Here is a 12,980-nt window from a genome sequence, read left to right as displayed (position 1 = left end):
AGAAATATAAATTAAATTCCTCTCAAGATTTTGATGAGCTAAGATAGAATTAACCACAAGTCACGCTGTTAAGGGGGAAATACGGACCAGCGTGAATCCTAAGTTAAATGAGTCTCAGCCCATCCAGACACACTCTCCCACCTCCATAGGGACACCCGAGGGGAAACGAACACAGGCTTCTGTGGGGGCAGGAGGAAGCCACTCGGGGTGGACACCACTCTGTTTCGTTTTTGGATTCTGAAGATTCTGCAACATGCACAAGTTGTCTTCATACAACTTCACGTTAGGAAAAAGTGAAGAGAAAAAAAAGTCACTTGAAATCCCAACACCCATGCGCACGCGCGCGCACACACACACACACACGGGTGTACACACCCCACCACATATTCCTTCTGTCGATCTACAAAAATGACCACACATATCTCTGCAATCTGCTTCTCTCGCTCAACGTATCACAACCCTCTTTCAGTATCAATGAATACGTTTCCATCTACATAAGAATATTCACCATATCCCTCCTAACAGCTGCAAAAATTCAGGATGCACCATACATTATTCAATGAATTCCCTTCTACCCAGCACATAGGTAACTTCTGGCTTTTAACGAGCATAAACGACATTGCAACAATTGTTCTCACACCTGGCCAATCCTTATTACTTACAGATTCTGTATTTGCAAATGCTCCTGCTCACTGACACTGATGACCTCAGAAGCAACACTCAGGGTGCTCTCAAGGTCATCGGAGAACACGAGCCAAGCAGTGGAAATCTCAAGACGCCCCACACGCACGTCCGCAGCCACAGGGCCACAAGGCAGTGCCCTGCTCTGGCTTCGGCTCTCGCGACAGAGAAGACCAGGAGAGAGCACTGGTGGGGGAAGGGGTGCCAGGGGCTCTGGCTCAGGACCCAGCTGCACTGCACCCGTTGGGGGGCTGCTCTGACAAGTCTGTTAACACTCCTAAACCTCGTTTTCTCTTCCATAAGATAAAGACAACAGAATCTACCAGAAACGGGTTGTTTCCAGAATATAAGATCATAATTGATGTGAGATACGTGTGTGTGTGTGTCCCTTCCCCAATGGTTCCGTAGTCACTAACTCAGCAACTTCCTAGAACTTAACTATCATGAACAAGAAGAACCAAACGTGCACAGATGTGTGCCCTGCTGTTTACCCGGGACAAATTCAAGGCAGCGGACCTGTCGGGTCCAAGGCCATGCACGCTCATGGGGGGCCAGCCTGGTCGTGCCCCACCTCCCCTGCTTCCTCCCGGACCCCCCACGGCGCAAGCCCTACCAGAGATGGAGCCCAGGAGGACGCTGCTCTTAATGCACTTGTAGACGTAGTCATAGCTCTCGGCCTTCAGAGGGGAGCCAGTGGACAGGATCGTGTGAAGCGTCTGGAGACTGTGGGTTTCCACTAGGGGGAAGAACCACAGAGAGATTAAAACGAGACCCGACACCCCTGTTCTGGCTCGCGTGCAGGAAACAGGTAAGAGGGCGGCTCTGGGCTCCTTGGCTGGCGGGGGGGGAGGAGGCCAGGCGTCCTGAGCCAGCCACTGACCTGGCTTCAACTGTTTCTCTTCAAGGACGGCCAGCCACTTGGCACCCGTTCCGAGGATGGTGATGCTAAGGGCACAGGAGGGAAAGAAAACAGAAACTCTCAAGGCTCTTGCACATTCCATGCTCCAGAGCTTTTTAAAATTAGTGACTCGCTTCTGGCAAGTTTGCAAAATCCAAGACACATATTCTTCTGGGCTGAATTAATACCTAGTGTTCAGTAAACACCTGTGTTGACTGTGGGTTCAGCAGGGACAGGCCGGCGCACTGACTCCCAACACGCTTGGAGCCCGGCCCCCTGAGCACACGGCTCTGTGTGACAGAGAGCGACTCGTCCACCAGCCCACACTCCTCCCGACTGCAGGGTGTTTGCCCTTTGGGGACCAAAGGAGGCCAGAAAACCGAGACCCCTCAAGTCCCAGTCCCACATGAGCCCCTTCCGCCGAGGTGCAGAGGGCGGTGGGACCTTCTGTGGGAGCAGGGCCCGTGCTGGGCGTTCGGGACCCACCCCGGTTCTTAAGTGACTTAAATGACTTCTTAAATGATGCAGCTCCTCTCGTTCCGAATGTTCAGAGTCTACGGTCCTTTGCTCCATGTCCGCACTCAGAGAACAATGCCACGTGGAGAAGTCGCTGCGTTTCCAGGGGCAAGCGCTCCTGATGGCTCCAGCAGCCAGGTGGCCCTGGACCAACAGACCAGCTTCGTAACTAAATGGTGCCCTCCCTCTCAGGCCCAAAGAAGGCTGAAGACATCAAAGTCCCTTGGCATCCCTCTGGGCAGCCAAAACCTTATCCCCCCACCCCTGGGTGGGAGACAGCCACATGCTGTCCAGCACCAGGGCAGCTGGGCTGGGAGGAGCCCTCGAGCCTGCTGTCCTTTGTCCCTCCCAGCCCGGCTCTTCACCACCACCACCTGGCCGCCAGGAAGCCCCGAACCTAGACCTCAGGCACCTCCCGGGTTGCTGTGCCCTAGAGGTGGCTGCTTCAGGAGGGGAGGCTGTGGGGGGCCGTGTACACAACCCTCCCACGTCCCCCGTGGTTACTGCATTAACTCGGGCAGGATGATTCCCAAACTCAAGACCACCTCTGAGCACTAAGGTGTCACCCTTCAGGAATGGCTACATTTTCACAGAAGACCAGGCACGCCTGCAGCCTCTGATGGCGGAGCAATGGCCACCCGCGGCGCCAGGATCTCCGACCCCAGCCACACCAAAGCGACATGCCCCTTGCTGCTCATCCCCGTGGCCCCCCCCCACCGAAATCAGCGGCTCTCTGTGGTTCTTCCCATATCCCTGTGAACCCTGACCTTGGCAATGCACGGAGACTCCAACCAGGCACTAGACCTGCGTCACAGGCCAGCACGTCTCAAGAACGGGAAGGTCGGGGGACCTGGGTGGCTCAGTGGGTTAAAGCCTCTGCCTTCAGCTCAGGTCATGATCCCAGGGTCCTGGGATCGAGTCCCGCATCAGGCTCTCTGCTCAGTGGGGAGCCTGCTTCCTCCTCTCTCTCTGCCTGCCTCTCTGCCTACTTGTGATCTCTCTCTCTCTCTCTCTCTGTCAAAAAAAAAAAAAAAAAAGAACGGGAAGGTCTCCCCACCCGACTCCAGGGCTTGCAGGAGCCGCGTAAAACCACACTGAGCCCACAAAGCACGGGAGCTTGGTGTGGGTGCTCAGCGCTGTGTATTTTTAGGGATAACGGCCGGGGATCTGCACAAAGCACCAGGCGGCTTCCCAGCTGGACAGGAGCCGCCCGCCATGCCCCACAGGCGGCTCATAGACAGCCCCTCCGAGGCCGCCCACCCGGTGCCTGGGTAACTCCATCTGCCTAAGACCCACCAGCCTCCCACTGCCCTCGTCCCACGCCCCCCACAATGCATTCTCCACTCAGGAGCAAGACTTTGCCTTCACAAACACGAACCCGGGCTGTGTTGCTCCAAACGTTTCAGGGGTGTCGCGTTTCGTGCAGAAAAGCCCCCACCGTCCAAGTCGGCCCGAGGGTCCCCGAGGGACCAGCCTCCACCCCCAGCCCCCAGCCGGCCCCACATCCACTCTTCACTTTCACAGCACAGGGGTCTCCTCCCCTCGCACACCTATCCCAGCCCCAACTTAGGGCCCGGGCACTCACCATCCCTCTGCCTGGAGTGTGTTTTGCGTCCCCTCCCCAGGCCTGAGGTTTAGGCCCCCGAGCCCTTAGCCTCAGGGGGAATCCCGGACCTCAGGGCACCAACAGCACTTCTTTCTCTCTCCTCCTTCTCCCATTCGCGTGCAGCCCCACAAGGGCAGGGACAAGTCACCTCCACCACTGCACTGCTATGCACGCCTCAGAGCCCGGCAGGGCACGTGGCACGGAGCACACGGGGTGTGGACGTGACCCTGGCGGACAGTTGTCCAGCAAGTCCACTCTGCCACGTGAGCCGGCCAGTGTGCCCCTGGGGTCTCTCCCACCCAGAGACAGGTGACACGGGGGAACTCAGATGGCTGGCCTGGGTATAAACAAAGCCTGGACAAAAGACCCCAGAGCTCTGGCCCCAACTCTAACCCAAATGTTCCCCAAACCAGACTCCCGGAGCCCAGAAAAACACCCCAAATGACAAAGAAAATTCATCTTTTAAAAGAACCTCATTGGGTTCTGGGTAGCTCAGTCTGTTGGGTGTCTGCCTTCGGGTCAGGCCATGATCCCAGGGTCTTGGGATGGAGCCCCCCATCGGGCTCCCAGCTCAGTGAGGAGCCTGCTTCCTCCTCCCCACTCGTGTCCTCTCTCGTGGTTTCTTTCTCTCCCAAATAAAGCCTGGGTGGCTCAGTGGGTTGAGCCGCTGCCTTCGGCTCAGGTCATGATCTCAGGGTCCTGGGATCGAGTCCCGCATCGGGCTCTCTGCTCAGCAGGGAGCCTGCTTCCTCCTCTCTCTCTCTGCCTGCCTCTCTTCCTACCTGTGATCTCTCTCAGTCAAATAAATAAATAAAATCTTTAAAAAAAAAAAAAATAAATAAAAAAAAATAAATAAAATCTTTAAAAAAAAAAAGAAAAGAAAAGAACTTTGCGTCTACAAAATAAATATTCTGTTATCAGACATGTTAGTAAGTCTCTGGGCCAACACATTAAAGTCATCCAAGATTTCATTCGTACATTAGCCCAGGTTATTTAAAAAACCCAGGAGCTCTAAAATGGCCCACAAGGACCCTGCTGCCCAGCTTGGGAGAGCCGCTCCTCCTGCCACCGACACGTAGGATTTTATGTGACCTTATGTAACTTGGTTTTAATTTTCAGTGGGGGGGCGCGCACAAGTGAAGATCAGATGAAGGTCTCCCCCCACATCTGACCTGCTCCCCTCCATGGCCATTGGCAGTCAGAGCAGGGGTTCAAGGCCCACAGTCCTCCCAAGCACCCCACCCCCGGCTCCCACCCGAATGCAGACCTGCACCAACCTCCAGGAACGGAGCAGGGACGCTCCTGGCCAGGTCCAGAGGGGCCCTCCGATGGCCAAGGCCACGTCCCAGGCAGCATCTGGGGCGTGAGCCAGCAGGGCTGCTGGAAGGCAGATGCCTAGGACATGCCTACTACATCAGCCCAGATCACACACCTGTGACTGCTCAGACACACACATACACGCTCATTCACACACACTCATGCACCCATCGCCACATGCACCCACAACCACACCTTGTTCACACGTATTCACATACACACTTTGATGTACTCACACACACCTCTGCACACACTCACCCACACAGGCAGACACATATACTCTTGCCCACACATGCACACTCTGCACACCTGTGTCACATGCAAACACATACACAAATGTATGCGTGCGCGCGCACACACACTCACACACACACACACACACACACACACACACAGCTGGGTTGTCCTGGGGCCCTTCATCCTTTAAATTCATTAGCATTGGGACCCAATAATGCACACTATCTATCCATGTTCCTGTTACATGCACCACACACACACACACACACACACACACACCCCAGAAAGCATCCCCACCTGGAGCCCAGCTCCCGGGTATTAAGGGTAAAGCTCTTAAAGTCATCTAAGTTCCCAGGGATTCGATTAACCTTTTGCTGGAAACAGTCTCATTAGGAAATAACCTTCCTTGCCAATATTATGAGCCAAATGTCAGAATTTAAATATTACCCAGGCCGCGCAAAGTTATATTTGAAATATTAATGACCATGAATTTAAAAACATTAGTGGCTCCTTCTGTCTCCCCACCATGAACAGACTCAAACTGAGAGTGAGGCGCGTGTTTCAGAGCACGGGGGCTTCCAGGCTCCCAGAGCTCTGCGGCTTCTGTGCTGGTGCTCCCGGAGCCACGATCATTAGGCCAATGGTGACCACGGGCCGCCAGGGGGCAGATGCTTCCACTGGTTCTGATGAATTCGTCCACAGAGAGAGCATTCCCAGAATGGTCCCGACACTGTCCCCAGTGATGACAAGGAGGGGAACCGGCAGAGGGACGCCTAGCCTCCTTCCCCACGCTCGGCCCCTGCTCCCCAGGATCCCAGCTTGTCACCGACCGAGAAACTACCATCAGCAGGATGGCCGGGAGGCACAGAGGCCCTCCTGCAGCATCTATAGGAGCATTTTGGAGCAACCTTGTGCCGGGTCCAAGGAGATTCCAGGGGACAGTTGACAAAGGCAGGACTGTCCTCTTGCCATGGGTCTTGGAAGGCAAGCAGTGGGAAGCCCAGACCCTGGGAATGCCCCAGGGGCTCTGCCCCTGCCCTTCACAGGCATATCCATACCATCCCCGAACAGCCTGTTTTACCCCCACCCCACCCTGGAGCTGGGGGAGCCCAGCATGAGGCAGAACCCTCGCTGGCCCTGGCTCCCTTTCTCCTGGGCTCTTCCAGAAGCTCTTAGGTTCCAGAGTTACAGACACAAGATCACATTCCCTCTCCTGATTCCCCGAAGTTTCAAACTCACTCCTGGCCCTGGGGGTGGCCCCGATCTCCTTGGTCGGTCCCCGTCAGGGCTACCTGCCCCTTCCTACCCTCCTTGGCAACCTCACCCTCCCGTGCCCTCCCGCGCCCTCCGTGCCCACCGAGAGGCCAAGCACTCCCAAGACGGCACCAGTGCTACGGCAGTCAATGGCAGTGTGGCTCCGTGGCGAGCATGGTATCCTGGCACCTACCCTATCCTGTCAACCAGGTCCCAGAGCACGTTGGGTGTGGGCACCAGTGGGGAGCCGTCGTACAAGACCACAGCCGCCCCTGTGGCAAGAGCCGACACCATCCAGTTCCACATCATCCAGCCGACCTGGGACAGACAGAAGGAACACGGTGTCAACCGAGCGCCGGACCAGGTGCCTCACCTCTGCCCCTCAGCGTCCCACGTCCCGACACCGAGCCAGCGGTCTGCAAGGACCCCCCACCCCGATGCACGACGCTTGCCCCAGCAGCTCCACGCCTAGATTGCCTCGTACGGACCCACACACACACGCACGCTAAGACAGGTCAAAGGGTGTTTCCCACAGCCTCGCTGGGGACAACGGGAACCAGAGAGCCAGGAGATGTGGTCCCGCCGCCACAGAAGGGGTCCCACACATGCACACGTGCTGTGGAACACCACAAGCCAAACCTGTGAGGCCACATCAGACATTTGGAACAGCACGTGGCAAGCTTTCAGGAGTCAGCCCACCGCGGCCATCCACAGGAATGCGGCCCGCAGTGACGGGGACCAGTCTCTGAGACGAGCTTCTGTGTCCAACAAGCCAGCATGGAGGCTGCAGCGTACCCACACCCACAGCCGGAGCCCTGGGCAGGCCTCCACATGGGCCACGGGCCACGGGGAACACGTAGACCACATGTGTGAGCAAGACCCACACGGGTGCCCCTGCCCCGGGAGGACACTGACAGCTCACCACACACACACGTGTGCCATGTGAAATGTTTCCCGTACAAAGGTAAAGCCTCCTTTGTTGTTGTTATTTAAGAAAAATTTTAGGGCAGAAAGAACTGGCCACTGCATGCCCATCCATGCAGGGGAACTTGTGGGCGTTTCCAGAGCTGAACCAACACAGCGAGGGAGCCAGGAGCCAGAGGAAAGCTCCAGCAGGAGTCTCCGCCGGGGAGGCCAGGAGACCCGCCCTCCTCTCCTGTGCCTGTGCGCAGATCCCACAGTGGGGACCGGGGGCCATGGAAGGTACCCCAAGCGGCCCTCCGGTACAGCCTGGCTGAGAACCCCCAGACGAGGGCACTTAAGAGACAACAAGCATAGAGCCTCAGCGAGCAGGCCACCGACGGCCTGGGGGACAGGCTCAAGAACCCAGCAGGCCCCTGAGAAGCGGCCTGTCCTTCCCCTCAATGACACCAGCACTGGGGGCACCCCAAATCTCAAGTTTGTTGAGCTTCCTTTTAACAAGGTTTTAATATCCCCAGTTGAGTTTTTCACTAAGGAATTCTTTTTTTTTTTTTTTTTTAAGATTTTATTTGTTTATTTTGACAGAGAGAGATCACAAGTAGGCAGAGAGGCAGGCAGAGAGAGGGAAAAGTAGGCTCCCCGCTGAGCAGAGAGCCCGATGCGGCGCTCGATCCCAGGACCCTGAGACCATGACCTGAGCCGAAGACAGAGGCTTTAACACTGAGCCACCCAGGCGCCCCACTAAGGAATTATTCTAAACAACAGAAACCAGTGGGGGCCAGCCTGAGTAGCACAGTGGCCCGGCCAACTCACTATCCAAGGAAGCTGTTAAAGTCAGTCAGTAAGAGACACAGCGTAGGCCTGGCTCGGGCCACGGGGATCCCAGCAGCCACTGCCAGCCACGGCTGTGGCCACCAGCATGCCCCACGAAAAAAGCTACCTGCCAATCTCTCCTGGGCAGGATGCTTCGGGAAAAGTGAAATGCCTCTGGGACAACCACTCCAGATCTGAGCTCTTATGACGTACTTGCCCTCCATGTAAAACCCTGGCGTTTTAAACCGCGAGTCCCAGGGAGGCAGCTGAGTTTGACATCGGCGCACCTGCCAGGTCTCCCCACAACTCAAAAGACGCTCCATCAGTGCTGATGGGCTTCCCATGTGAAAAGGACCCCAGAGCCTGGCAGTGCCCAGCACCACTGGCCTGCCTGTGGGGAGGGCAGGAGGATCCGGATTACATCCCTGCAGCTGAGGGAGACCCCAATCACTGGGCCCGAGCCCTTGATTTGCAGCTAGACACGCCGAGCAATGAGGCAGCCCGCGCACAGCCACACACCCGGGGTGCCCTCGGACTCCCTCTCCCGGGAGTGGGTGGAGTCCCAGGCTCCGTCCCCAAGGGCACAGCCAGGACCCTGGCCATCAACCTCACGGGCCAGGAGCGCACCTCCAACACTCCACTTCCTTAAAAGCTCAGCACGGAGGGCGCCTGGGTGGTTCAGTGGGTTAAGCCTCTGCCTTCGGCTCAGGTCATGATCTCAGGGTTCTGGGAACGAGCCCCACATCAGACTCTGCTCAGCGGGGAGTCTGCTTCCTCCCCTCTCTCTCTCTGGCTGCCTCTCTGCCTACTTGTGATCTCTGTCTGTTGAATAAATAAATAAAATCTTTAAAAAACAAACAAAAACAAAAAAACTCAGCACGAAATTGTCATCAAAGGAACAGAGCTAACTCACTCTGAAACCTCTTAATGTTTGCAGTTGGAAAAAGCCAACTTCAAGTTTTCGTCTCTTAGGATAACTTGTCTGAAGTGTTCATCACACAGAGCTCACAAGGACCGGAATGTCCCCAGCTGCTCGAACCTGAACTTTGGTTCAATGATGCGTATCGCACACGAAACCAGGAGAATGTGCTAGAGGCAGGCCCCCATCCCCCCCACGTCCCAGGGACGTCTGACCCAGACAACACTGGCTTACGCTGTACTGTCTCCTTGCCCTTGGCTCCTGGGCCCCACTCCTTGCTCAGTGAAAGCCGCAGTCTTCCCAGGATTCTAGTGAAACCCCTCAGGGAGCAGGCAGGTGGTTGGGCAGACCAGCCGGGTACCTGGGCTCAGCCACCAGGTAGCCCCGCAAGGCTTCGGGGCAGAACAGAACTCCTTCTGTGAGGAGGGTGGCCGGGAGATGTTGTAAGCTGAGCTTCCAACGCTTGATTTCAGCTCAGGTCGCGATCTCAGGGTTGTAGGATCGAGCCCCACAGCAGGCTCTCTGCTCAGTGGGGAGTCTGTTTGTCCCTCCCTCTGCCCCTCCCCATTCGCATGCTCTTCCTCGCTCGCTCTCTCTCTAAAAGAAACACAATTAAGTCTGGGCAGGGGGCGGTCTCCCAGGCACGGACTTGGTGTGAGGGCAGCCGAAGCCGCATGCCCACGTCCATGGCAGGGACAGGGGCCCCCCAGGCCGGTCCTGTAATGGGGAGCAGCCCTGGTCCCCAGGATAGGCTCAGAACCAACCTGGCCTCCACACGGGGACCCCCGGCTGTCACAGTAATTGGGAGCGCCATCTGTATACATTTCCTATTTCCAGTCCAACAAACTGCCACAAACTTAGTGGCCTAAAACACCACAAATTCATTGCGTGAGCGTTCTGGAGGTAGAAGTCCATAATCAAGGTGTCGGCAGGACTGCGCTCCTTCCAGAAGCTCCTAGTCTTTCCCAACTTCAAAAAGTCACTCACATCCTCTGGCTCGTGACCCCGCCGCACTCTGACCCTCACCCTATCTCCGTCTCCGACGCTGACCCCCCTGCCTTCCTTATCCAAGGACCCGTGTGCTCCCGTCGGGCCCACCCGGCTAATGCGAGAGAATGACCCCCCACCAAACCCCTGACCGAGTCGCACAGGCCCTGAAGGGACCAAAGCTCAGTCTCCTGGCTCCCGGCACCCCCCGAAGCCCGCTTACCGTGGTGTAATACAACAAGATGTCGCCGCTGCCCATGTTGCCGTGAAGGACATGCTCCTTCAGGTGCTGGATAAGGGTGCCCTGGGGAGAGGCAGGAGAGCAGTGTGAGCAAACACGGCCCAGACGCAAAGCCCCGGGGGAGAAGTCAGCCTCCCTTTCCTTCCCTGGAGGAAGCCAACTACCGAGCATGCTGGAGTGGATGAGCAGGACTCCCGGGGTGCCCTGCGCCCTGACCCGAGTGTCCACGAGCACCCGGGAAGCGGCCTCCGACCGGCTCCAGCCAGCCTTGAGCTCCAGCTACCACGGACATCTGGAACAGTGTGGGACCCTAACCCCAGGCAGAGGGGAGCAAGAAGGCAAAGTCAAGGCCGGGGCAGGAGGACGGGAGCACAGCACGCGGACCCTGCAGCGCAGGGACGGGACAGCCCGGGGAGACGCGGCCGCCACGCCTCCACAGGCTCTGCAAGCCTTGCAGCACGATATCCTGCTTTCAGCCCAAACGTCCGGTTAGACCCCAACCCCCAGCACCATCCACTGTTTCTCTACAGCAGGTGCGCACACACCCAGTGCTCCAGAGCGGACAGCGTGACGAGGCCCCTGCCTGCCCCCAATTCTCCAGCCGCCGTGCACCCACCTCCTGTGTGTTTCCACGTAAACTCCTGGCCTCTCAGCGTGGATTTATTTATGCTGGCTTCTCTACCTGCACACGTGGCCTGCACTTTGCTTTTCCCGCACACCACACCTCGGAGCTCTCTATCCGGCCCTGAGAGCGCCCTCGTGTTTTATTTTCAGCTCTGTAATACTTCACCGCCCACACCCCTCCTGCCGAACTTGTCCTGTCTGCAGCTCCCAGCAGGGAGGGTGCACCCCACCTCCAAGCACTGTGTGGAGGGCACAGCAATGGGCCCCACGCCAGCCACTTAGCATCCCCTGGCCTTGGTGCTCCCATCTGTGCGTGGATCTCATGCAGGATCCCGAGGCTACACGAGGCACTGCCCCTCACAGGCCCCTGCACAGGGCTGGCCGCCACACTTCCACAGATGGGAGCACCTGGCTGGTGGCAACAGGTCCCCTTGTTTAGGGCCTATCAGGGCTGAAGCAAGGACCCACATATCACAAGCAGCCTTTATAACCGATTCTCTTTGTACCCAAGAGAAATGAAAACAAGCCAGCAAGGCTTGAAAGGCAGAGGATTCCTTTGAAAGCTCAGTGGAAACAACCCTACCCAACGAAGTCTCCCACTCAAGAGCCAGAGCTCCTACTCCAGAGCACGTCCAGGACAGAGGCCACCACCAGGCCCGTGAGGAGCAGCAGGGACCACAGCCACTTGGGGGCCAGGCAGACAGAGGCTTCGGGGGGTAGCAGGACCTTTCTGAAGGTCCCCAAGGCCACATGCAGACGCCAGGTCTCTGGTGGTTTTATGGAGCATGCATCAGAGGGGTCGGGAACAGCTCCCCTGCCTGAGCGGGTCAGACCCTTTGGTGCAAAGTCACACAACACAGCACTCTGCCTCGGAGTGCGGGTGGACAGGGGCACCTGCTTGGGGACAATCACTTCAGGAACTACTTGAGTGAACATGAAACATCCACACGCCACATCCACACGCCACATCCACCGACAGGGCCAGGGGCTCCGTGACGACAGGAGCCCGCGGCAAAGCCCCCTCCCGGATTCTTACTTAAAACCGTCCTTCAGCTTAGACCTGTTTCTTCCTCGGTGCGGTCTGCTTTGAGCCTGGCCTATTTATAACCCTGCATCTGTTCGCCTGTGCTTCTCCTCCTCCTATCAGGCGCACAAAACAAGCCAGGCTTGGCTTCTCTCTCAAGAGTCTCTGAATGAACCGTAATTCACAGCAGTAGTTTTGCTCTTAATTTTTAAGTATTTATGGCTGAGTCTGAGGGGAAGGAAGTATGAGCAATGTGACTTTGTGCATCTCAAGCAAAAGGAGGAATTTAATTTCACAGAAAGAAAAGGGAAGCTGCATTCTGAGACCTGAGACCTCTTGTCGACTCGGAAAACACAAGCCTGCAAACGAGGAACAGCAGCCCCAGTAAAGCCCGGGGCCGGCCCACCGTCCCCTGGCTGTGGCCCTCCGTCCCGCCTTCTCCAAGGTTCCTGTCGAGGGAGCTCTTGAACAGAACAGGCAAGATGCTTAGTCACGTCTCTGGAGAGGCAAGAGCCCAGGGAAGACAGAATAAATATGATTTTTCCTGACTTTTCTATACTCCCAAATATACCAGGCATGATGATTTTATGAGCAAGCCACATTATATCTAATACATTTTTATGTTCCTTGCCTAAAAAAGTGACATTCGCTCTGCAAAAAGCACTAAAAATAAAAGTGTGGTTAGACATTTCAGTTTTTTCCTGAAATGTCTGTTGTTTTGCCACACATACCCCACCCTTGTCTACAGCGTTTCTAAAGACGCTCCTCTCTATAGTTCGTTAACAGGCCTGTGACCAGGCGGACCAGAGCTCCCCTCTCTGCGGAAAATGTGATTCCAGCCACCAGAGCAATGACATCTTGGACTCTGAACATACCCAACGTGATTTCATAAAATAGGGTGGTTTGAACAAGGTCAACTCACTCCTGCAAAAGGGTCAACTC

General features: G+C 56.4%; 1 protein-coding gene across 1 annotated transcript in view; it reads right to left on the bottom strand.

Moving 5' to 3' along the window:
* AACS (acetoacetyl-CoA synthetase) overlaps positions 1-12,980 on the bottom strand; it is a 53,665-nt gene that overhangs the window by 13,008 nt on the left and 27,677 nt on the right. The window contains exons 9-12 of the mRNA XM_032310387.1: positions 10,373-10,453; positions 6,703-6,827; positions 1,562-1,626; positions 1,295-1,417 (exon numbers count right to left, since the gene is read on the bottom strand). Coding sequence (XP_032166278.1) covers positions 1,295-1,417; positions 1,562-1,626; positions 6,703-6,827; positions 10,373-10,453 — 394 coding nt within the window. The remainder of the gene's footprint in view (positions 1-1,294; positions 1,418-1,561; positions 1,627-6,702; positions 6,828-10,372; positions 10,454-12,980) is intronic.

The sequence above is a fragment of the Mustela erminea genome, chromosome 13 (genome assembly GCF_009829155.1).
Source record: "Mustela erminea isolate mMusErm1 chromosome 13, mMusErm1.Pri, whole genome shotgun sequence".
NCBI lineage: Eukaryota > Metazoa > Chordata > Mammalia > Carnivora > Mustelidae > Mustela > Mustela erminea.
This window is presented reverse-complemented; position numbering and strand designations above follow the sequence as displayed.